Source organism: Ailuropoda melanoleuca, chromosome 15, assembly GCF_002007445.2.
Source record: "Ailuropoda melanoleuca isolate Jingjing chromosome 15, ASM200744v2, whole genome shotgun sequence".
NCBI classification, from domain to species: Eukaryota; Metazoa; Chordata; class Mammalia; order Carnivora; family Ursidae; genus Ailuropoda; species Ailuropoda melanoleuca.
In genome coordinates this window covers 10,719,436-10,745,298 of record NC_048232.1, presented here as the reverse complement: position 1 = coordinate 10,745,298, position 25,863 = coordinate 10,719,436, and the positions used below count along the sequence as shown (strand labels likewise).

The 25,863-nt window shown below is 41.1% G+C and overlaps 1 protein-coding gene across 2 annotated transcripts in view; it reads left to right on the top strand.

Annotated features, from left to right (window-relative positions):
• UPF2 (UPF2 regulator of nonsense mediated mRNA decay) overlaps positions 1–18,582 on the top strand; it is a 108,723-nt gene extending 90,141 nt beyond the window's left edge. Inside the window, exons 19-22 of one of the 2 annotated variants that reach the window (XM_034643478.1) lie at positions 834–1,001; positions 10,083–10,224; positions 11,376–11,496; positions 17,299–18,582. In XM_034643478.1, coding sequence (XP_034499369.1) covers positions 834–1,001; positions 10,083–10,224; positions 11,376–11,496; positions 17,299–17,308 — 441 coding nt within the window. In that variant the 3' untranslated portion in view covers positions 17,309–18,582. Of the gene's footprint in view, positions 1–833; positions 1,002–10,082; positions 10,225–11,375; positions 11,501–17,298 lie in introns of those variants that run through there. The other variant, XM_002925150.4, reaches the window with a different exon arrangement.
• Positions 18,583–25,863: the final 7,281 nt, after the last annotated feature.

Below are 25,863 nucleotides of genomic sequence, written 5' to 3'. Positions count from 1 at the left end.
CCCCAGACTGCTCTGCTACCATCTTCTTATAAGAAATCATATGAAGCCTTAAAGACATTTTCACGTATCCCATTTTTATTCAATCTTTTATGAAATCTCGGTATTCACCCACTCCCAACCAGGCCTATATATAGTCACTCCACCCCAACACAGGTTATATATAACTTGGATGAATTGTAATTAATCGATTTCTCTCTCAACAAGTTACGAGCTCTCTGAGGGTAGAGACTATGTTTTGAGTATTATTACCTTGAAGCCTAACGCACATTAAGTCTTCAGTGAAGATTTGTTTAAATAATTGGTTGATAAATCCAGTGTAAATGTTAAAAACTTGGTATTAACAAACATAAAGCTAACCTGAACATTAGTAGATTTCATTCATTCTTAAACATTAATTGAGCACCTGTGGGCTGTATAACACTACTAGGGGACACCAGGGAAAGGGTGTCCAGTGCTGAACCCCACCACTCTGGTGGAGGATTCTCACAGAGAAGCAGGCACTCGTGACACATGGTAATTATGAGGGGAGATGTGTGGGTATGCATTTCAGAAGCAGGTGAAGTTAGGAGAAACTACAGCATTGTGTGTTTGGGCTCAGGGGAGGCTACAGTGATAAACAGGAGCCAGTCACAGAGGTCTGCCTAGCCATATGTAAGAGCTGGGGGCAGGGGAGGAGCCAACTCCGTCTCAGTTACCGTTCAGAAAGATTACTTTGGCTCCAGTGATTGGTGTGCTTTAGGAACTATGGCACTGAATGAATTGTTTGCAATTTATATTTACACATATCCATGTGTACCTTGGAGTACTTATATTTTTTTATTTCTGTCTTTAAGCAACGAAGTGGCGAATCTGTCAAAGTGCACCAACTTGATGTTGCTATTCCCTTGCATCTCAAAAGCCAGCTGAGGAAAGGGCCTCCACTTGGTGGTGGGGAGGGAGAGGCAGAGTCTGCAGACACAATGCCGTTTGTCATGTTAACAAGAAAAGGCAACAAACAGCAGGTAAGAAACTGTCCTCTGTGCGTTCACAATTGATTGTTACGAGTTTAAGTAATAACTGTTTTGTAGATTCTAAGTTATCTTTTGCCTACAAGGGGAAAGAGTTGGAAACATTTAAAGTGTTCAGTGATAGAAATAATTTTATTTATTATATGTATGGAAGACACATCTGACTTCTATTGAATGGATATTTTTTAAAGGAAAGGACATTTAAATTTTAAGTTCATATATATTTGCTAGAATATATAAATACTTTGACTTTCAGGAGGAAGGTTTCATAAGTAAGCTCAGAGTGGGAAAGGAAAGGAGGAGAATGACACATACAGCTCAAGAAAATGTTCTGTTGTTAAGATTTCTCTTGAAAATTGTTGTTTTCTGACCTTGAATCCTTCTCCATTCTCCTTATACTGCTTCCCCTTCTTTCCCTTACCTTATAGAAAGACGGCCCTCAAAATCATTTCCCTGACTGCTCAGCTGTTGCTTTAGGAATTCGTACAGTGATCCATACATTCATTCATCAAATATTTATTGATTATTGAGCATCTACTGTGTGCCATATACCAAGTACTGAGGCTGTGGTGATATATAAGATAAAGGCCCTGTCCTCATGAGTTCACAACCTGGCAAGGTTGATAGACAAGTGTATTTGCAGAGAGTGCAGTGTGCTATGAAGAAAAAAAAAGCCCTGCTCTCAGACACAACTCTAGGATGTAACACCCATTACCAATTCTATAAACGTTTTCTCACATTTTAACATTTCTGAGATCAAGTGCCTCCTAGCATTGATGGGATCCTGTGATAATGGGCAGCATTTTTTTCTGTTTTAGTGTAAAATAATGGAGCATCTTAAAATTAAGGGAACGTTAGATTTTATGAAATATGGTAGCTACCACAACTCATTATAGACAAGTCTAATACCTGGCTTCTGAAGTCATTCAAATAGTCATGTAACACACTCTATGCACCAGGCACTGTCCCAGTTGCAGAATGTACAAAAGTCACCAGAGGCCCTCCTGGGCAGAGGGCGGGGGAGAGCTTTCATTCCAGTGCTGGGAGGCAGACAGTGAAGAAATACATAAGGTCAGGTTGGGGGAAATGCTATGAAGGAAAATAAAGCAAGATAGAAGCTAGAGAGAGACCGGTGGGGAAAGAGAGGGAGCCTACTGTGCTGAAGGGGATGGTCTGCAAGGCCTCTAATGAGATGTCATCTGTGTTGGAAGGGATAGTCTCCACCAGTACAACCACTAAGAGATGATGCCCAAGTTAATTTTTATCTTTGCTTTTGTCAGGGAATTTCTTAATGTACTCAGAGGATCAGAGTTGTCCAGGATACCATAATTTTGCTATACTGCAAGTAAATCTTGAGGTACAAAAGCTGTACACCAATTAGAATCCTGGAAAGGAGGGCTGGGGAAGGCTTCACATCATGCTGTGCGTCAGTAGTTAACTTTGGCTCAGGCTCAGAGCACTGCTGTGTTTGTTTTTTTTTTCCGTTTTTTTTTTTTAATTTTATTTTATTATATTATGTTAATTACCATACAGTACATCCCCAGATTCCGATGTAAAGTTTGATGCTTCATTAGTTGCGTATAACACCCAGTGCACCATGCAATACGTGCCCTCCTTACTACCCATCACCAGTCTATCCCCTTCCCCCACCCCCTCCCCTCTGAAGTCTTCAGTTTGTTTCTCATAGTCCATAGTCTCTCATGTTTCTTTTAAACACTGCCTTCTAATTCCTTTCCAGTCACGGCCTTCCCTCCATCCCGGCCTCTGGAGTCATTGTGCATTTAGGAGAGCTCTGCCTTCGCCCACCCTCAGGCCAGGTTTGAGGCTCTGGCATTCTCCCCGACCCTCCGTCCTCCACTCAGTCCCTAGAAAAATAAGGGGGTTTTTTAATCAAGACCCTAAACTTGGTGTTGAATCAAGATCTTTGCAAAACTGCTCTCCTCAGAGCACCTGAAACTGCTAGTTATCACGGTTCCCAGGATTCTTCAAAGCCCCGAGTTTTGCTTTTCTTTCCTAGGGACTACTTCGTTCCCTGGGCCTCGCTGTTCTATTTCAGTTATTAGATTTTAGGTCTGCTTCATTCTCTGTTTTCTTTAAAAGCTCTTAGCTCCTCCTCCCACCCCATACCATATTTTCTGGGCACAAAAGAGAGGGTTTTGTTTTTCTTTTTTAATTGCGAAGGGCAGTACTTGGCAACTTCAGTTAGATAATGCTCTGGTTCCCATTCCAGTGCAGCTACTGAACATTTGTATTACTGGCATACTTTCTTGAACCGTTTTTCTTATCTTTTTCTCTTTTTTTAAAGATTTCATTTATTTTTTTGAGAGAGAATATAAGCGGAGTTGGGGGGGGCACAGAGGGACAAGCAGACTCCCCACTGAGTGGGGAGCCCCACCACGCGGGGCTTGATCCCAGGACCCTGAGATCATGAGCTGAAGTCAGACGCTTAACTGACTGAGCCACCAAGGTGCCCCAAACCATTTTTCTTATGTAAAAGGGGGTTTAGGAATATCTTTCTGTGAAGATCAAATTGTACAAAATTTAAATAATCCATTTTCTTCATTTGTCCCTCCCTTTTGTGAGGCACATGTAAAAATTCATTTTAACTTTGTCAGTTCATATACCCCATTTGACCTTTTTAGAGCATGCAGGCATAAATTAAACCACAGCCTACCCTAAGAAACTTCTGAGTTTTGAAAAAGAAATTTATTTCAGCAGTCCTAAATTCTAAATCGTATCGATTAAAGTAAAACTTATGTGTTTATTTTTTAGAAGGAATATTTTCGGTTTAAAGTAGATAGATTATATACTGTATAACCCATCCGTATAACTTTCTACACATACAAAATGAGGAGTGGAAATCCTTATTTCTTAAAATGTGAAATTATAATTTTTAAGGAAACATTTTTATTGAACTTTACTAAAAATATATTAGCAAGCATGAAATGAGTGCTCAGAGTACTTGGTTAATAAGTAAATTTTCAACTCATAAACTTTTATTTGGAATTTTGGAAAATGTTCAATTTTAGGAACATTTGAAGAAACATCACTGGTATTTTGTGGTCTGAAAAAGAAAGTTATTTTGTTCTGATTTTTATTTCTTTATTTAACTTTTGGGTGTTGGCCCTTCTGGTGCAACAGTTTTTCTAGAAATGTGAAATGTTTTGCCTTACAGGAATCTTTAATTCTTAAGTGAATGATCTCTTTGTGCACCAGATTTGTGCTCAGAAATAACTTTTTCCGTAGTCATTAGGAAAATAAAAGTTTGTACCAATGAAATGAGTAGTTGAAAAGAAAAGAGAATAATGCTGTTCATAATTTATTTTTCTAGTTTTAAATACTTATGAATTAGAATAATGAATTAAAATGTTTTGATCACTGGGGCGCCTGGGTGGCACAGCGGTTAAGCGTCTGCCTTCATGCTCAGGGCATGATCCCGGCGTTGTGGGATCGAGCCCCACATCAGGCTCTTCAGCTGTGAGCCTGCTTCTTCCTCTCCCACTCCCCCTGCTGGTGTTCCCTCTCTCCCTAGCTGTCTCTCTCTCTGTCAAATAAATAAATAAAATCTTTAAAAAAAAAAAAATGTTTTGATCATTAAAACAGAAGTTTTAATAGAACCTTTATATGTTTTAAAGAGCTTTTTTGATTGCTTTAAACAAATTAAATTTACAGTATATTTATTATAGCTTAATACTTGTAAACAACCCATTTTTTGCAGTTAATATTTAAAAGGAGTTATCATTTGTTTTATATATCTTTTTTTTTTAAAGGTTTTATTTATTTGTTTGTCAGAGCGAGCACAAGCAGGGGGGAGGGGCAGAGGGAGAGGGAGAAGCAGGCTCCTTACTCAGTGGGGAGCTCGATGCAGGGCTCCATCCCAGGACTATGGGATCATGACCTGAGCCTAAGGCAGACACTTAACAATTGAGCCACCCAGGCGACCCATGTTTATATACCTTTGACTGTAGCAGTTGATACTTGGGATTATGATATTGGGATTTCAATTTCAGCTACAATTGTGAAATAGCTTTAAAATACAACCTAAATCACCTTTATTGCAATTATTGTATTCCAGAAAAATCTGGTTTGAGTGACTTCAATCTTTTTGTCATCTAATTTGCTATAAAGTAGTAACTCTCTTTTAAAAATGTTTTGGCAGCTTAACAGTAAAGGCACTTGGTGACGGTGGCATCAGGAGATTGGTCTCTTGTGCTCTCTGTAGTTATTACTATCTCTTTTATGTCCTTTTTAAGCACCTGAGAACATTTTCTTTTGTAAAACTTGTCTCGAGTCAATCTTATAAATGAATGGAAACCTTTATTTTTCACATTTTTGATCAAATCATTATGAAATTTCTTTTATAATGTTTTATACTGTTTCATTAGTGTGGTAAGTACCATCATTATTAGTCTCTTCAGTACTGAATTATGAAGGACAGTTCAGTTGTTATTATCAGAAACCCAGGAAGGGGGGGAAAAGGCCACCCTGTTTTCTCTCTGTGTTATTGTGGTGATAGAAGCATCTTACAATTGCAGCTTGTGATTTCATGGTGATCAGGAAATTATCTGTCTTCCTTTCTTACTAGGCTGCTTTACCTTGGGTATTTTGTGAAATAATAGTATGTCACTCTTTCTGCATTTGCATATATTTATTCATGTTTAAAACCAGTTTGTAAAGCTATTGAGGAAAATCAGCTAGCTGAATAAGGAAGAACATTGTAATATTGGAGTCTGTAAATTACCTTGAGAAACTCAGATATTTACCTCTCTTTACCCTTATCATCTCAAATAAGGCATCTTATTTGATACTGGGAACAGAGAGTGACTTAAAATTCAGCTGTGAGTCTTAAAACCTGATAGGTATTTTGTATTTCCCTGAGACAGTACTCAACGTTGCCCAGATTTCCTTCTTATAATAAAAATAAGAAACTAATTGTTTTGATAACAGTAACAGCTAAAACATATTGAATTCCTTCTGTGTTTCAAACATTGTTCTTTATGTGTAATTATATCTTTAAAACTAATGTATTAATTTGTGTAGCTCTGTCTTTATTGATTTATACTGGCAGGTTAAATTTTATTTAGAGTATTTGTACCTCTGATATATCTGCTAACCAGATTTCACAGTTGTTCTGTTAAGGGAAGTTTAGGAAATTGCTTCAAGTCATCCTGGAAATTGTTCTCATTGTTGTGGTCTTTCTAGAATTTGACATCTCTCTCTCTGCTGTCATAATAATTTGGCCCACCTCTGTTTGCAGTGTCTGGGTGGGTTTTTTTGTTTGTTTGTTTCTTTTTGTTTTTTACTTTATTTATTTTTTAAGGTTTTATTTATTTGAGAAAGAGGATGAGCAAGTGAGAGAGAGAGAGAGAGAGGACACAGCAGGGGGAGAGAGACAAGCAGACTCCTTGCTGAGCAGGGAGCCCGATGCAGGACTTGGACCCTGGGATCATGACGTGTGCCAGAGGCAGCCACTTAACCAACTCAGCCACCCAGGCACTCCTGCAGTGTCTATTTTAATTCAGCTTTTCTCTACCAATAGTTTATAGCACCTGGATTTGGAAATGTAGGTGCAACAGAATGCTTTCTTCATGAATAGTGCTGAAAATTTAAAATTCCATTATGAATTAATGTGACATCTCAGTAATTCTGCTTAGAAAGAATAAATTTTATTACGAAGTTTTTGTTTCGCCTATTAGATAACATGTGAAGAGTCTGGCAGAAAAGTCATTTTGAGCTGAACTTTTCTATTAACTTAATTTTTGTACGTCTCCCTGATTTGTGAAAAATAAATTGAAAGGTTTATTAGGGGGAATGATGACCATTTTATTTTAACTTAGTTTCAGTTGTTTTTGTTAGTGGAAATAAGATACAGTTGGGGCAAGGCCCATCTGTTGAAGACACATTCCTGATGGCAGGCAGCTACGCAGGCCTCAGGACGGTAGACAGTAGTTAAGGACTTCAGTTTCTACTTGGTGGTTGTCAGTCTCATTCTGCTAAGAAGATGTTGTTTTTAGTTGACTTGTGATTTTATTTTGCTGCAATTTTAGTTTCAGCTGTATAGTAACTAAGGGTGACTATTTTGAACTTTGTTATTTTGATGCATTATTAATAGGTAATATTTATGGAGAACCTGCTGTATGCTAGGCACTGTACTGCATACTGTACATATTTATCTTATTTAATTCTTACAGCAACCCTAAAAGGTAGTCTTGATATTATTTTATAGCTGAGAGAAAGAGCATTCTTATGTGATTTGCTAAACTGTACTAATAAATACAAAGGGCTGAGCTGTGAACCCCATCTGTCTGACCACAAAAATCCATGGTCTTCTTTGCATCACTGCCTGGCAAGTGTATATTTCATGAAAGCACTGATTGTGATGTGGAACTGAAAGGAAGTTTGGGGGAGAGACGGGGGGAAAAAAGCTCAGAATTCGTAATTGTGGATGAAAGAGAAATGGGCCATCATCAGACCATATACAGTAAAATTTAGAAATAGTCCACAACTAGCAATTTTTAAAGGAGATGTAAAGAGGATGTGGAAATGCTTTTTCTTTTAATTGAAGTATAGTTGACAAGAGGCTTTTAAAAGGCTGTGTTTGGGGTCATAAGAACAAGGAAGGGTAATCCCACTGCTTGTGGAGAGATTTTGGCGGGGTGGGGGGAAACAGCTATTCACTTTCACTTTTATCAACAAGGAAGATTTCAACTGGAAGGGTAAGTTGAAGATTGGGTAAAATTAGTGTCAAAAGGGATAATTTATCTACTTTAAATGAGTCCCAGTCTTTAGTTAAAAACAGATTATATCCTCAAAGACTGAAATAACTTCTATATGTAATTGTAGAGCAGTTGTCATTAAGCTTAGAAAGTCTCAGAATGAGGCAGTAGTCAAAAGATTCATAATGGGCAAATGATTTCCTTGTTCAAAGAGCAAGGGAAAAGTATATTCCAAAAATCATACAATCCAGTAAACTTATGTCAACTTTTAGCATGATTCTAGATTGTATTTTAAAACAGATGATTTTAGACATGAGGAAAATGAAAATTAAAACCAAAGTGAAAATACCACTATATACTCACTAGAATGGCTAAAATTAAAAAGACCGGCCATCCCACGTATTGGCAAGGGTGTGGAGGAACCAGAACTCTCATACACTGCTAGTGGAATGTAAAATGGTGCAGATACTTTGGAAAATATTTTTGTAGTTTCTTAAAAAGTAAGACACACCACAGCGTGCCTGGCTGGCTGAGTTGGTAAAGCATGTTACTCTTGATTTCACAGTCATGAGTTCAAGCCCCACTTTGGGTACAGAGCTTACTTTAAAAAAATAAAAAAGTAAAATACACCAGCTATTCCCAGCTTTTCATTACTAGCATTTTGCATTTTAAAAATATGGAGACCTATGTCCATACAAACGTTTATAAATATATTTGTAATAACCCAAAATAGAAACCTCAGGTGCTATCAACAAGTGAGCAGATAAGCAAATTATGGTACATTCATACAAAGAAATACTGCTCTACGATAAAAAGGAACAAACTATTCATGCATACAGTAACATGGCTGCATCTCAAAATCATTGTGGGAATTTAAAGAAGCTGGACAAAATAAAATACATGTTCTATGATTCAACTTATTTAAAATTTTAGAAAGTTCAAACTAATGAGTAGTGACAGAAATCAAGTTAGCAGTTGCCTGGGGGTGGGGTAGAGGAAGACATAGGTTATAGAGGGACAGAGGAGCCTTTGGAGGTAATGGACGTGCTCATTATCTTGATTGCAGTGAGGTTTTCTTGATTGTATGTGTATATGTTTTTTTTTTTCTTTAAAAGATGGTTTTGAACTCATAAAATAGAAAGGGGTAGTTGCAAGGAGTCTGTCCTTGACCACTAAGAGCACATTAAGTCAAACTAATCTCATTGAGGAGAATGGGTAAGGTCTGCTAGGCTGGTAGCCAAATGGACTACCTTAAATATATTTTTATTTTGATATAGGAGATACTTGGTTATCTCCCTTGATAAAAATGAAATGTAGTTAATTGGGTTTGTAGATGTTTCACACCCACACTTATTATTTTTCACCTTAGTGTATCTGGCCTGGTGCATTTAGTGTTCTGGGTATTATTACATTTTAAGAGGAATATTGACTGACTAAAGTACATCATACAAAAGCGAATACCAAAAGAGGACATATGAGATAATATGAAAAATCAGATTGTCAAATCTGATTCAGATGAATCAGAGACTTACACAGTGTTAAGCTTTACTAATAATTTCAAGGATGCAAGCTTTCAAAATGGCATAGATCAACCAGAGAGAGGTCTGGGAACTTTGAGCACAGGTCTCTGTGCCCTCATCAGGCATGCCGTTCACCCAGAGTATTAGAGGAGGTCTCTTAACTGAGGTGTGCACATTATACAGAACAGAGAGAATTTCCATTTTGTGTTCAGATAGTTATGTCGCTTACTCAGCGATTTCCAGGGAGCCCTTAAACTCATAAATTCTATCTAGGTTTGTGTACCTTGCACAGTCCTAACGAGGGACATCCTGCTAAAAACAAAACTTTGTAGATAAGGACTCTCTCCTCTGTTCTAACCTTGCGTTCTATCTTTAGATAGTAGGAAGTTGTGTCAATACTACAGGTGAAGTAGATTTGTTCTGTATGGTTCAGGAGGCCAGAACTGGTTCCAGAGGATAGAAATGAAAAGGATGCAGGTTACAGCTTGCTATATAAAAGCCTTTTTGACAATTACCCACACATAAGGAGGTCTTTATGATGGAAATTGATACCCTGTTGCTAGATGAGTGCTTCCAAACAGAGTGGTGGAAAGAGGACCTTCTACTTTTCTTGAGGTTGAACTTGATGGTTTTCCACTTCCTATCCAACCCGAAAGGGTTTGTCTCTAGAGGATTAAGACTATTATCTGTTTATGTTCTTAGATGATAGTATCTTTATTTACTTAGAGGAAAGATATTCTTTTTCTAAACTTCTTTAATTCTACGTAGCATTTTATTTGAAATCTTTTTTCTTTGATTTTTCTCAAGCCATTTTTTATTTCTTTGTTATTTTTTCTCAGTTTAAGATCCTTAATGTACCCATGTCTTCCCAACTTGCTGCAAATCACTGGAACCAGCAACAGGCGGAACAAGAAGAGAGGATGAGAATGAAAAAGCTCACATTAGATATCAATGAACGGCAAGAGCAAGAAGATTATCAGGGTAAACAGTCCTTTATAGGACAGAAGTGGAAAATTTATATACTTTTTGGATTTTTAAATATAGAATATCAGAGTTTTTATCCCCCTCTCCTTTTCATGTCATCTTTGTAAATATTTAGCTTAAGAAATTGTTTTTATATTCCATTCTGTATTCACTTACTTGCAGAATAAAAGTAATTTTCATTATATTTGCCAACTCCACAATTCAGTTAGATTCTGTACTGTTTAGAGCTATGTTTGCAACTGAGATGATAATCAATTTTTAATTGCCTCATGTTGCCAGTCATCTTGAGCAATTAATTCAGCACATACTTATTATCTCATTTTGTCATTTGGGAATCCGGTCTCAAGGACCCCATGCTTCTTCAGATTTAAGGGTATACTCAAATTAAGATTCTAGTTTGTGCAGATGTACCCAACACTCTTCAGTTAACTGGAACCTTATGTATAGAGTCCACGAACCTTAAAAATCGGCCTCTTGGCATTTCTGTGGCCCCCAGATTTTAGAGCCATAACATGGCTATTTATATAGCACTGTACTGACAAACTGCTTTCTGTGCAAGAGAGATTGTTAAGTATATAAATATTTGGTTTTCTGTCTTCAAATTGCTCTTCTTGAATCTCTTCTGGTTGATACCCAACATTTTTAACAATCAGTAGTAACAGCTAACACTCAGCATTAAGTGCTTACTACGGGCTGGACACTGAAGCACTTAACTCTCACCACAATTCCAGGAGATAAGTGCTTATTATTACCCCCATTTGACATTTAAGGAAATGAGCCGGAAGTCCCATAGCTCGTAAGTGGCAGAGCTGGGGTTTGAACCAGTATTGTGTGGCTCCAGATGCTGTATTTGTAGCTATTGAACTTGACAGCTTATACTGTTTTACTGCCTCACAAGACACTTATGCAGTGACCAGATTGATAGTATGGGAGATACTGGATATTAAATGCTTAAAGAGCATGTTTCCTTTCTTGATGTGCTCTTTCAGAACTTCTTAATCATTGTAGTCTGTGTAATGGGTATTTTTTCTTTAACCACCTACCTGACAGAACTAATAAACTTGATTCACCTAGGGTTTTATTTGCTTCATGGATGGGAGTGCATTTACCACAGTTAACTACCTTTTCTGTTTTGCTCCTGCTTACAGAAATGCTGCAGTCTCTTGCCCAGCGCCCAGCTCCAGCAAACACCAATCGGGAGCGGCGGCCTCGTTACCAACATCCAAAGGGAGCACCTAATGCGGATCTAATCTTTAAGACTGGTGGGAGGTAAGACAGTCTCTCTTTTTTTCCTCCTTTAGCTATTTGTTTTTCATGCTGTCTGTATGAATAAATTAGATCTGGATTATACTTAATGATAAAGGCCTAATTATTAGCAAAATAGAAAAGTCTTTGAGTTGTAGATATTTGAGAGAAGAAAACATTTATAAAATAATTACAGTTGTTTTTTGTTTTTTAATTTCAGCCACATTGATCTTGGCTTTCACTCTCTCTGAGTGGACTTCTTTGGATTCTTTAATTTTCTCTTTTGCATTCACAGAGATGACTAGTTATAGATGAGTTTGAGAGAAATCACACACTTTTGTGTCAGAATTTTTAAGGTCAGTGTTGAGTAATGTTTACAAATACTCAAAACCTATTTCCTAGACTTTCAAGCCTGCAGGTTGAGTTTGTTTTGAGGTATTTTGTTTGTCTGTTTTTAATTATAGAATATCCTGCTGGGATCCATGCCAGTTCTGCTTAAACTTGAGTTGCTTAAAGTGAAATAGTTACAATTCCATAAGGAATTTCACATAGAAGATATTTCCTAATAAGACCTTATTCATCTTCTTTTAAGGGAGAAAATTAAAGTTTTTCTGGGATCTGATCTAAAGACCCATACCATGAACTCCATTTTTTGTCTCGTGTTTGATTTATAATCAAAGATGACATTGTCCTTCCTGCTCTTACTGATCTCCTCAGGGTCTTGGAATTTAGGCTAAGGACATACAACAGTCCCAAGATGTCACCTTGCTGTTGGGGGCCGGCAAGGTGGGTGTGGGAGGGAGTGTGCTAGGGACGGGGAGCAGAATAGTTCATTACTGTGGACAGCGGCGCTGGGGAAGTACAAGTCTCTGTCTTGCACGCAGTGTATATTTGAGTGTTGCTCATAACATTTCAGATTACAGGTTAGAACATTGGTTTGTCATACAGTTTAGGGGTCTGTTTTTTAACATCTAGTGAGTGTAATGTTTTAAGAAATCCAAAGTAGAACTGATATACAAATCCATCTAATGAGACATAAGATATTAGGTTATTTTTAATTATCTAAGCTTTATTAAAGCCCTTTAATAAAACTTTTGTTGCTAAAACGTAGGAGCTAGGTAGTTTTAACAGGCCATGAAAATTTTAGTTTTCTGCTTTTACATTTTCTTACAGAGCTTTGAATATGTATCAGTGTTCTTGATAATACCAGTTTCTCTTCTTGTCTCGTGGTTGGCAAACAGAACTATTAGAATATTTTTATCGTGATGTTTTCCACCAACTTCACCTTTTTATATTACAGCTTTGCAACTCTGAACAGCATTATTTCTATTAATACCTAATCCCTTCTTGAATAACATAATGCAAGTGTAGTTCATTTTCCCAGTTTTTAAATTTTTGGGTGGATTTAAGAATCAGTAACTGTGGCATTTGATACATAATTGATACTTGCAGTATGATTTGCCCCCCTCAGCTTTCACTCACTCTGCACCTACCATGGGTTCAGTCCTGCACTATGGCAAATTAAAAAGTACAAAAGGACAAAATCTTTACGCTCAAGCTTGTAGTCCGGTGGGAAAACTAAGTATAGGTATTTGAAAGAGCTAATTCTATCCAAGTCATATACTTATTTAAAAATTTGTTGAAAGTTTTTTAAGCAATGGGAAAAAAATATGGGAAAACAGATGTGTAAACTTTATATGCTAATAGATGTGTAATAGACAAACACAAAGGTTGCCTTTCTTAGTTTGCTACCAGTTATTCAGTTGTTTTTCAGAATTCTCTTTGTTAACTTCTTGTTTTTCTTCCCTCCCTCCAGCCCCTAGTTAACCAAACTTGGAGATTAGCCATATTTGCTCTTTCTTCCTCACCTCTCACAGGCGTGGCTGACTGCAGCATGCTGCGCTCCCCCCCCCACCCCAGCCGCCTCCCACTGTTTCATTCTGTTTATTTCAGGCTGCCTCAGCAGCACTCAGAACGTGGACCCCCTTTTTCTTGACTTAATCTCTTCTCTGGACTTATGTAGCTGTCCTGTCTTCTGGTCTTTCTCTTCCCTCCTTGACTCCTTCTCCTGTCTACTGACTCCTTTATGGGTTTGATTCTGCTTGGAGATGCTAATGTCCCTCAGGGTCAGTCCTAGGCCCTCTTCTCCTACCCCTGTATACCCTCCGTGGGAGGCTTCCTTCCCTTCTGTGGCCCAGTTACCTTCTGTTGTTCTGGCTCAGGTCGCACGTTTTAGTTTCTGACTGTATATCCCCCTGCCTTCTAAACAACCACCTAGAAGGTGTGTCCCCTGCCCCCGGCCTCTCTCCTCCTCTGTTCTCTGGCTCACCAAGTAGAGGCACTGCTGGGCCAGTTGTCCACACTAGAAAAGGAGGTTTAAGTTTGGGCTATTCTCTCCCTCAGTTTCCGTATCTAATTAGTTAACAAACCCTTTGATTCTACTACTGAATGCCTCTCACACTTGCCTATTTTATTCTACCTCCGCTGCTGAGACCCTAGATCAAGCTACCATCACCTCTTATTGGATTGTTGCCAGCAGCCCCCTGATCTACTTCTCAGTCTCCAATATGAACCCCTTCCAATTTATTCTCTTTGCTGTACTCGCATTTTTTCTAATACGCACATCTACTGTCTGAGTAGGTGAAGTCTTCTGCTTAAAACCCTCAGCGTCTCCTCATGGCTTGTAGGATAAAGTCCAAACTCCTAAACTTGGTTACATAATGGGGGGAGGGGGACGATTGTACTTACCTTATTGGCTTTATCTCTCTCTCTTCCTCTACTCTGAACCAAGCTGGCCTTTTAGTCCTTCTAGTTATGTTCTCTGTTTGGAACTTTCTTGTGCTTTCCTCTGGATAGGTCGTGCTCTTCTTTCGATCTTATCTTGATATTCTGAAGTCTGATGTAGGTTGGTGCGTATATGCTGCCCTTGCTCACTGTATTTCTACAGACCTTGTCCTGCATAATCACCTACTGCCTTGTCTTTATCCCCCATGAGTCTGAAGATTGAGGGCAGAAATGAAGCCTTGTCTTGTTTTCTGTTGTAACTGCTCTGTGACTCTTGTGCCTAGCACATAGTAGATGCTCAGTTAATATTTGTTGAATGGACAGAGAAACTTTTAAAAATCTGTATTTAGTCATTTCATAAACTTTTTTCCCTAAGCTCTGCTCCCTAACTCTTCTTTCCTCATTTCCTGATTTTGTGAAAGTCTAATTCTTGAACCACCATCTCTTCCTGTTTTAAATCTCTTCTTAAAATTGTAACTCAATTAAAAAAAAAATGCTGACTTCTCCATCATTCTTAAAAACAGCTGTCTGTAAAGTACTACGGTATTTTCAAAGCCAGTGCTCTTATAATACAGATGTGAGTGAACATGGGAGAGCAGCAAGCAATCACGTAAACTTAAGTTTTTGACCCATTCGAGCACCAAAGGTTCTTTGCCATTTTTTTAAACGTAAGTTTCAAGTGAAGAAAAGTAGTCATTTGAAGGAACATAACGGGTAGGGTGGAGTCTCCTGGTGGTTTGGCACCTCTTTATTTTTTTTCTATTTTTAACTCTGGGCCAGACAGTAGAAAGTTGTGTATCTAGAGCAGTGGTTCATCAGATCCCTTAGGGAAAAATGTGCTGTGAGGTGAATTCCTGAACAAAGGAGGGAGAAGAAAACGCAAGTCAGGTTTGAGAAGCTGTTTTCAACTTGACTCTTAACTTGGCTACTGTTATTTTAAAAAATTAGTTATTAATATTGTCCATGTTATATGGCAGATAAGGAGAAATTCATTTGACACTGGTTATTAAAGCAGATTTTGGTAGGTTCCCAGACATTAATTATAATGATTTAAAATTTTTCTAATCACAAGGGGTCCTTAAAATAGGCTGTAAAGTAAAATTGCAGCCCTTCTCACTGGGCAGTGATGCCTTAACAAAGCATAGGCATTTGCTTATAATGTGTTAAAATGGCAGTAGTGTTCTAGTAAAACAGTTAACCAGTGCAGAAAAGGTTGTTTTCCACTCTGCCAATGTTTAAAATACTATGAAATGTCACATCTTTGGCAAGTGTTAGTGCTGATATGGTTTCTATGCTAAAATTCATATGAATTAAACCAGTGCTCCTTAAACCTTAAAATACATACATATATGTACATATGTATATACGCACGTACACATATACATATATGTACACACACACACACATAAAAAAAATACATATGTTTTAGAGCATGCACATGAGTGGGGGTGGGAGGGCAGAGGGAAAGAGAATCCTAAGTGGGATCCACATTCAGCATGGAGCCCTATGCAGGGCTCAGTCTCACAGCCTTGAGATCCTGACCTGAGCTGAAATCAAGAGTTAGTCGCTCAACCAACTGAACCGCCCAGGTGCCCCTAAAATACATATTTTAATCATCGTGACTCTTATTAAACTGCTAGTTCTCACTCATTTCTAACGTCTCCCAGGTGATGTCAAAGCTGCTGGAATGCGGACCACAGTCTTGAGTAGGGTGTTACACTATCGGACTTTTTTTAACCCATCTTAAGGAGATGTGCGTTTTGTTTTGTTTTGTTTTTTGTTTTTTTCAAGATTTTATTTACTCATTAGGGAGAGCGAGAGAGCACAAGCAGGGCGAGCAGCTTAGAGAGAAGCAGGCTCCCCTGGACTGAGCAGGGAACCTGATGCGGGGCTCGATCCCTGGGATCATGACCTGAGCTGAAGGCAGACGCTTCACCAACTGCATCCTGAGATGTGCATTTTTTGTTAGATATTTTCTTTTATGTCCTTATTGTAAAGTTAAATAAATGATACTTTTGTTGTAAAATAGAGTCCCTTGTAGAATAGCATTTAATCCAAAGTGTCTATTTTATTTTTTGAGCTCTTAAATTTTTAAATCTCTCAAATTAGCCTATAAAGCAGTCAGATGACATTCTATACTATATTCAGGGATATATTTATCTTATCAAAGACTGGACATTTTTTCCCTATCATTTATTGTATTTATGTACGCTGTTTTAGCCATTTGTCTTGACTTCAGGAGAGAGACTTTCTCTCAGGGAATACTTGTGGTTGACCTGTTCCATTCAGTTTGGTCCTGTAACACGTCTGTCCAGCCGAAGATACATTTTTCCATATTCGCATCTTATTCTTTGAAATCAGTTTTTCGCTCACATCAGCTTCTGTCTGAGCAGCACACTGTTAGCTCTGCCAGAGGAAGCGGCACACGCTGGGTGATGGCGGCCACAGAACTGTTCATCTCGGTGGCCGGTGTCTGCATGGTTGCCTCCTCCCGACGGCTGTGAGGGGGTGTCTGTTCGGTGCCCTCCCTCAGCTTCCACAGCACTCCCGACCCTTGCACCTCCATCTTCACCTGACATTCTCCCTCTGAGTGCGTCTGCATCCAAATTTCCCCTCTTTAGAAGGACACAGACTGGATAAGAGGCCTGTCCTCCTCCATTGTGGCCTCATCTTAACTAATTACATCTACACTGGCCCTTTCCAAATAAGGTCACATCCTGAGGTACTGGCGTTAGATGTCAACATGGGGATTTCGGTGTGGGGGGGACACACCATTCAACCATTACACAAACCCTAAACACTCAGCATCTTAGAAAGCAGTTACAGGCAAGATTCCAGAACCACCGATCTGATCACCATCAGAATTGCTCTTTTTAGTGCCCCTCTGCTCCTGCTGTTTCTTAGCCAGTAGGAGTTCATGTGCACCAATCTGCCTGGGAGACATCAGGAAACAGCGGTTGGTGGTGTTGAGGGGGCCTTTTCTTGCCAGAAGTTTGCCCTCAGTACTAGTTCTTTTTAACGTTGCCCTGTTTGTGCCTCCAGGAGACGTTGATCCAGCAGCACGTGTCATTTCATTAGGTCCTGTATCTGATGTTGTGGATAGTGGAGTCCTCCAGCAATTGAATGAGAGCAGTGGACACATCTCAGCATGTCGGTCTAGAGAGTTGCGAATCTAAACCTGGGACAGGCTGGGGCCATGAGGCAGGAACAGCAGCCTCTGCCAACACCGGAACAAGCCGACGCTTCCAGATAAGGCGGAAAGGCCTTTTGTAATGGAAATCACGTGAGGGTTAATCTTCTCTTGAGAATGGCAGTCAAGAAATGAGATGGTTAACTTGACTACTGAGCAGTTACACCAAGAAGAGCGTCAATGAGATGACTGAGCCAGAGAAGAAACGGTTGTGATGGTAATGGTATGGGGGAAATGAACTTGAGTTTTAAATTTGATTTGAGTTACAGTGTCTCTGAATTGAACATCCCATGTCGGAAGAAGATACACTTGGGGGCTCCAGGACTACAGTAGAAAAGTATAGAGCAAGCAGTAAAATCTTCTAGTAAAAACTTACATGCAGGACAACAAAATGATAAAAGATAACCAAATACCAGATAATCCACCAGGAAGGCTTTTGTGTAGGATTTGTTTCAAGAGGAACGAGGGATGAGGGAGAAAAATCAGTTTTATCCATCAGAGTCAGTCATACAAAATTGCCTATTAGGGTAAAAGAAAAATGTGAAGACTTCTATACAAAGAGCATGAGTTCAGATGGCTTAGGGGAGTCTGACACCAGCCCAAGCACAGGGAGAGTTGAGCCCATTGTAAGTATCATTGAAAACAAACAGCGAGCCAGTCAGCATGTCACAGAAAATGGACGAAGGACAACAAGAAGGGGATCAGAAGATTTTGTTGACCTTCATGGGTTTACAGCCTCTGTCTCTAAACAAAGTATGGAAACAGTAGAGCTTTTATTTTGCATTTGTTTTTGTTTTGTTTGTTTTGTTCCCCCACCCCAAATAGAAATGAGGTTCTCAGTCTGTTTCTGGCAATCTGTTAATTTATTAGGGTAGTTGTCTTTCGTTTGCTTCCCGATAGGCATAGTAAATTTAGTTGAAGAGCACATTTGTATGCTACAACTTGATTACATCTTTTTTTTTCTAGCTATTTTGCATTTTTTCTTTTACCATGTTTCAGTTTCTGCATGTAGAATTAAGTAAGAACAAAACTTGTAAAGTTGTAACATTTCACATGGAAATGCTGCCCGATCTTCACCAGCTTCAGAAATCTGACCTTTGCCGATGCTGCAATAAAGTGTTGTAATTTAGATTTGGCATGGTTGTGTTTTATTTGGTTTGGGTTTTGGAAATTTATTAAATGGGTAGATCTGTGTCTTCAGAGGTCATCTCGTCCATTCTGAAACAGTCTCAGAGACGGTTTCTTGGGCGTCTCAGGTAATGCTGCTCTGCCTGCAGCATTGTGTGTCTGCATGGTTTTCCTGGGTGCCGGAGTCAGCTCAGCAGGGGGTCTGTACACAAGGTAGCCCATGGAGTCCAGTAGAATAAGCATTTTTAGAATAGGCTTAAAGCTGGTTAGGATGGAAAAGGTCGACATGGCCTGGCCCAGTTGGTTTTACCCGTGTGTGCAGCAGGATTGACAAAAGCCTCTGTGCAACTCAGAAAGGAATCACAAGAACCACTATTTGCAGTTTCTTTCCAGGTGTTCATTTCAAGGCAGCCTTACACAATCCAGAAGAAATGATTGTGATCACTATTGCTAAAATTTCTAAAATTTATCTGAGAGTCATTAGAATTTGAAAAGAAACTTTAAAAAAGGAAGTTTCAAAACTCCACTTAATCCTGTTAACCCCATTTCCCCACCCTCATTGCTATCTTTATCATTGTTTGATATGCCATCACTTGTGATTCTACATTGAGGAGAATGGTTTACAATTATTATTTTTACATGCTTTCTAAGTTTTAAATTGTTCGAGGGAGCCAGAGATAATTCTAATGTATGTCATGCACAAGGCAGAGAATATCTGAAAATCAGCTGTGATAATTCAGTCTTTCATCGAGAAAGAATACAGTCACTAGCAGGTGTCCCAGGTTTTGGGAACCATAAAGTAAGTTAACCAAATAAGATGGTGTGCAACATAGATACCTTTTTCAGCTAGATTACTGGAACAAAGATAGATTATTGGTGACCAAAACATGATTGCTATGTAAGATAGGTTATGTGTTAACCACCAACAAGCTTGCTTCTATTAAAAATAAATAAATTAGGGGGAAAGCCTCCTGACTTTGAGGAAACATTCTGATTCTCATAACTTTGTCAGTCTTTTGGGCCTCTTTTTCCTCTTACGGTCCATCAAAGGTAAGCAGGTGTTAACAAATCTGATACCAGACTTTGATCGTTTGATTCGTTTTGGGAACTAATAAGCCAAAAAGGCCTCTGGGCAGCCTAACGGTCCCTCCTCAGGTGAGTCCCTGCACTTCGCGGTGGGAGTTGCCCATACCTCGCCTGCTCTCGCTCTCCATAGAGTCATCACCAACATGCCTGTGTAAACCTCGTGGCCAGACAGAAGAAGGAAGGACAATGGTAGCATGCAGTAGCTGGAAAAGTTGAGAAGGAGCAAGACTAGAAACCTAACAACCACGTGAGCAAGACACAGACACACAAAAGAGAGCGTGGTGCAGAGCCGGGGCCTGTGGGGTGGTGGTAATCCCGGAGTGCGTGGGATGTTAGTACTGGAAGAAACAGTCTACAGATGGTGAATCGTCCTGGAAGGTGTGGTAACTTCACACCAGTTAATGTGGTGAGGTCAGTCATTGGAGTATCAGAATTTTTGTAATCAGCAGAAATAACTTTTTCAAAGGAATGAAATGGGCCCAGAGTGGTGAGGCCAATAGCAAAGAGAGGTAGACCTCAGATTTCCTAATACCTCCCACTGTAGTATATCATATCCTCATAATTCTCATAATGGAAAACCTGACCTATTGTTTAAGAAACAAAACCAACAAAATCTCGTAAAAGGCAGAGGTGAAACATCTTGTGTTTCCTTCTAAAATGGTTTGAAGGTTTTTTACATTTATGGATGATCTTCCAGCTATTCAGAAGCCCAGTGTGTTATGTAGTCACAAATGAAAGATACCCAGTTTGAATTTGCTTAAACCCACGAGAGACTGACTGCAAGGATCCTAAGGTTTGAAACCAACCTGGGAGCATTATTGGACTTTAGAAATAACTAATTGCAGTCCAAATTCACATGTGTGCTCTCTGCTCCTCCACTTTGTTCTTCACCATCTTAAGGCTCCTCAGGCTGCCATCACAGAGTACCACAGACTGGGCAGCTTAAACAGCATTTACTTCTCACAGTTGTGGAAGTTGGAAGCCCAAGTTCAAGGCGCCAGTGCGGTCAGGTTCTGGTGAGGCCTCTTTCCCCTAGCTTACAGCTGGGGGCCTTTTCCCAGTGTCCTCACTCCGTCCCTCTCTGCGTCCTGCATGTCCTCTGCATCTTTTGTAAGGACAACACTCCTATCATATTAGGGCCCTACCCTATGACCTCATTTAACCTTAGTTAACCTCCTTTAGAGGCCCTCTCCAAGTAACAGTCACACTGGGGATGGGGGGTTCAACCTATGAAATTTGGGGGACAAGATTCAATTCATAGCATTCACTGTAAGCTTGGCTGCCAACATCTCCCGAGTCTTCCATCTGTAGCTACAGAGACAACCTGGTCTGCAGCCACATCTGCATACACAGACCTGCTGGCCCCTGTGGGCGCAGGCGTCTGACCTTGGGCCAGTGAGCTGTGGTCAAGGGGCGGGCCCTGCGACGTCATGGCTGCTCTTGTACGACCCTTACCAATTATCTGGGGGAGGGCCATTCCTGCCCTCAGTTTTCCAAAATTGGGGTTTCCCTCACCACTGTAAGGTTATTTCTCAAGTTTGGTGTTTAAAGAACCCCAGGTGTTTTATCTATACAACCTCTCATTAAAGCATCGCTTCTACTTTGTGGGCTGCATCGAGGTGTAACCGTCTAGCTCTCCATCTGACGCTTGTCCTTAGACTTGTTTTGAATGAAAACAAAATGGAGGTGGGATCCATTTAAAAAAATTTTTAAATACCTAGCATCCTATAGTAAAAGCACATTTTTTACATTCTCATTTAAGTATTTTTTTCTTTAACCTTTGAAAATCCGAAGGACATTCAGCTACCTGTTATCTCTATAGATATGCTTTCTGGAGGAATAACGTTGAAAATTGTTGGATTATTATTCAGATGTTTGTTTCCTTGGAAGGGTTCTAATTTTCTAGTTTTTGAGAAAAGCGTTTTAAATCCTGTAGAGTGTGTATGTATGTGTACAAGTACTTGTGTTTTTATGACATTCTGGTTCTATGAACTGTTTGCTTTGTAATTTAAGAGGTAAACTTTTTGTAATCTAAGAGATGGGTTTAATGTATCTCCCCCACCAAGAGCTGTGTGCACCTGTATACACTTGACATTAGGGGGTGCTCGGGTCTGGAACATATTTTCAGTAGCAGCCCAAAGGCAAGAAATACCTACTATGTTCAGAGGGGCAGTGAAGGAGTCAGGCTCACTCATATTGAGGACCATCTCCGACACTTCCTTCCTATGTGACCTTAGGTAGTTATTAACCTCTAGACCTTGGTTTTCTCATCTGTAAAATAGGGTAACTTATTAGGGTTGTATGAGGAAATAATAGGATAATGGACATGAGGGTCTTAACACAGTGGCTGTTGTGTAGTCAGTGCTCAATAAAGGTTAACTAGTAGTGGTGGCAGTAGTAGTACCACGGCTTCCATGTGCCAGATGCAGTGTTGGTTACAAAGTTAACCAACACACTCTGCCCTTGAAGAACTCATAAACCCTTCAGGTACACAGAGAGTGAATAGCAAGTTCAGATCTGGGCGGCTAAAGTCACACGCATGACCTCCAACAAACTATATGTATTATTATCCACAAAAAGATGTGCCTGAGAAGCAGTGGGACTACCACCCTTCAAGTCACTCTGGCCTGGACTAAGTCCTTGCCAAGTAGAAAAATCATGTCCCCATCTCCCCCAGAGAATACTGGCCATTTAAATTCAGGCATAAACCTTTTACTTTCTCATTGATTTTTTTCCTGTCTCTAACTTCCTCAACAGCAGGGAGTCGGTGGTTGACTTGAATACTAAGGAGAACTACATGATGGTCCTAGCTCATATGACTCCAAAAATAGGGTAGCTTCTGAGTTGTCCTAACATTCCTGAACAAGAAAGAATGGGCTGTTGGGTCAGGCCACCCCCAGTGTTTGCCCAAAGTGTATTATGAATGGGGGTCAGACCAATGAAATTCCCAGGTGCTCTTTGGAAGAGATGGGGATCCTTGGAACTCCACAGGCTGGCAACTTCTTCGAGCAGGCAGGGTGGGCCAGGAAACTACTTCAGAGTCATGTCGAGATGGAGGTGGGGTTTTTGCTGGGCTTCTTTGAGAGGGCATCGACAAAGAATGATAAGTAAAGGGGGCAAAACAGGAAGCAGTTTTGAAATGAGAAGGTGGAGTTGTTCCTTGGTTTAACCAGTTTGACTCCCTGCTTGTGTGTGTGTAGCCCCAGACCATGTGGGGCTTGGCCTTCAAATCAGTGAGCCCACGTTTACTATGACTTCTGTGTGCACAGGGGCCATTGATGAAGCCTTGAGAATATGAGAAATTGTAAGGAATGGCCCAAGTGCTTCAGAAATGTATAACCTTGATCAAAGCTGCACTCAGAATGTGTACCCTTCCATGTCAACGCAGGACCATCTACCGCACTGCCCCCTTCTATGACCCCAGTGTGGCAGAGGGATGCTGGACAGCGCCGGCTGGAATTCCAGTCCTGCCCCTTGTTGGGTAAGTGTCATAACCTAAGCCTCATTTAACTCATTTGGACAATGGGGAATGAATTTTCCAGGTTAGTTTTGAAAATTGAATATATAGCATTCAGTCAACATCTGGTATGTGCTAGGCTGAGGCGACAGGGATGCACAAGGCAAAATACTGCTGCTACAGAGCTTACATTCCACAACGGAGAGACATAATCAAAAAAAATTAAGAAAAAGTTCAGAGAAGCTGCGATGCATGGCTCCTGTGGTGTGCCTCCCAGACCTCCTTGGCTGAAGGCCTTGTTCTGGGACTGCTGCTGGCCAATGGCCTTCAGCGGTTCGCTCCTTCTGGAACTGCTGGGCTGCAGACGTTGCCGGACGTGGCCTGGGGCTGCCCACAGGCAGAGACTGCTCAGTGCAGGAGTATGAAGGCCCGGTCATCCTCGGCCCTGCTCAGGATAACTCTAGGGCCTTTGCAACTGCAGAGCTCCCCATGGGAGTGTCGTTGGGCCTGCATCCCAGCCGACTTGCCCCTCTACCCATCCATCCTGTCCCCCCCTTCCACAGTGGTTGATCCCAAGAGTCCTTCCTGATAAAGCTTCTGTGTTCTCAACTCCTCGGTGGAGTCTGCTTTCCTGAGAGCACACTGTAACCCAGGTGCTGTGCTGGCTGAGGCACTGTGGTCAGCTTCTTGAGATTGGGCCTGCAGAGAAGGGGTGCTCCCTACAAGGAGAGGGCTCAGCCAAGGTGCGAATGACAAGGACCAGGCCTTGGAGATGGGGGACACACATTCCACAGGAGATTGGAGAAAAAGAGCATGACCCATTGAGGAACTCAGGGAAAAACCAGCAGGAGGCTGAGCGCATATTGGAGAGGATTTGTAAGCCAGAGTGAGAAATTTGGATTTCCTTATTGGTGTGAGAGCATTGATTTGACTGGATTTTAATGGGTCACTCACTGCTGAGTGGAGTGTAAAATCATGGGGGAACTGGAGAGAACTTTAAGGCAGGAGCCCAGAGGAGAGGATGAGAGACGATGGGTGTGATGGCGGGGGAAAAAGATCAGGTTTCAGACCTATTTCCTGAGGACCAGTTGGTGGATTCTACGGAGGAGGGTGTGNATTTTATTTATTTACTTGACAGAGATAGAGACAGCCAGAGAGAGAGGGAACACAAGCAGGGAGAGTGGGAGAGGAAGAAGCAGGCTCATAGCAGAGGAGCCTGATGTGGGGCTCGATCCCATAATGCCGGGATCACGCCCTGAGCGGAAGGCAGACGCTTAACCGCTGTGCCACCCAGGAGCCCCAGACCTATTTCCTGAGGACCAGTTGGTGGATTCTACGGAGGAGGGTGTGGGGGAAGAACCACTGGGTCTCCAGCCTGAGCAGCTGGGTGGTGGGATCCTGAGAGGGTAAACAGACAGTGTCCTGGGGGTGTCATTCATGGGGAAAGGGAGCTGCACGGAGGCTCCCGCTTCCTCTGCTCGACTAGTTTGCAGAGCCTGGCCCCACACCAGTGAAAATGGGCACTGCCAAATGGATCTGGTTCCTGGAGACTTCCTAGTCTGCAGGTGGGTAGGCAAAGGTCTTGGCCAAACACCTGAGATCACAATGCCCTGGAAAAGGGAAAGGAGGCACCAGGGGGCCTCTTCTCCAGAACTGCTCCACATGAAACTTCTAGAGCTCAGGCTCTACCTGTCCTCTGGGACACTTGGGCCCCAGCCCCGGGCCCGGGGCTTGATGAGTGAGGGAATGTTCCCTGCATGGCTGTGCAGACCTATGAAAACAGGGCTGACTGCAAACCGATCTCTCTCTCTGTTCTGTGTAACCTGGATTTTCCTTTCCTTTTAATTTGACTTTTGTTTGTTTGCTTTGCATTGTGTCTGAGCGACTCAGGAGACATAACAGGCGGCCCAGCCAGCGGTGTCGTTGCGCACCTGGATCAGGCCAGAGGTCCCCCAGCCGCAGCCTGCAGGTGTCCCTCTCTGAGGCCAGCGCCCCAGCAGCAAAGCCCAGGCCTTCCTAAAGGTTCAGCAGCAGGCAAACCACACCCACCCGGGGGGGCCTTTGTCTCCTCCTGCTCCCTCCACTGCCTATTGCAGTAGGAACCGGGTGAAGGTGCCATCGGATCGGCCGACATAGCCCCCATAGGAGAAAGGCTTCTGCTTACTCAGAGCCTGTTGGGAGGCGGAAGGTGAGAGAGAAGATCTGTGGCGGGCAGAAGTGTTTAGGTTTCTCGCGCCAGCTCTGTGTGACTCTGCCCCTGCCGTGGTCAGCCAGTGTTTCTGCACGGGCTCCCAGCACTCTCAGTTCCTGCTGGTTCCCATCTGAGAACAAATATGGAGATTGAATGCACGAAAGGTGGGCAACGCCCTCATGTACAGAATCCCGAATTCCATTTTACTTTTTAAACTTTTTAGCTGGAAATAATTGTAAACTCAAGAGAGGTTGCAAAATCCTCCAAACCCTTCATCCATTGGTGGCATCTTAGATGACGATAGTACAGTATCAAAACCAGTTAGTTCAATACTGATAGATTACAGACTGTCCAGTTTCCACTAGTTTTTATGTACACATTCGTGTGGGTGGTTCTGTACAATGTGATTCCATGTATAGATTCCTGTAGCTCCTCCACATTCAAGACACAGTTCCATTGCCACAAAGGAGCTCATGAGCTAGCCTTTGTCAACAGGTAGAGTTCTCCGGAGAAACAGAACCAGTAGGATATTCATAAACATATATATAGACACAT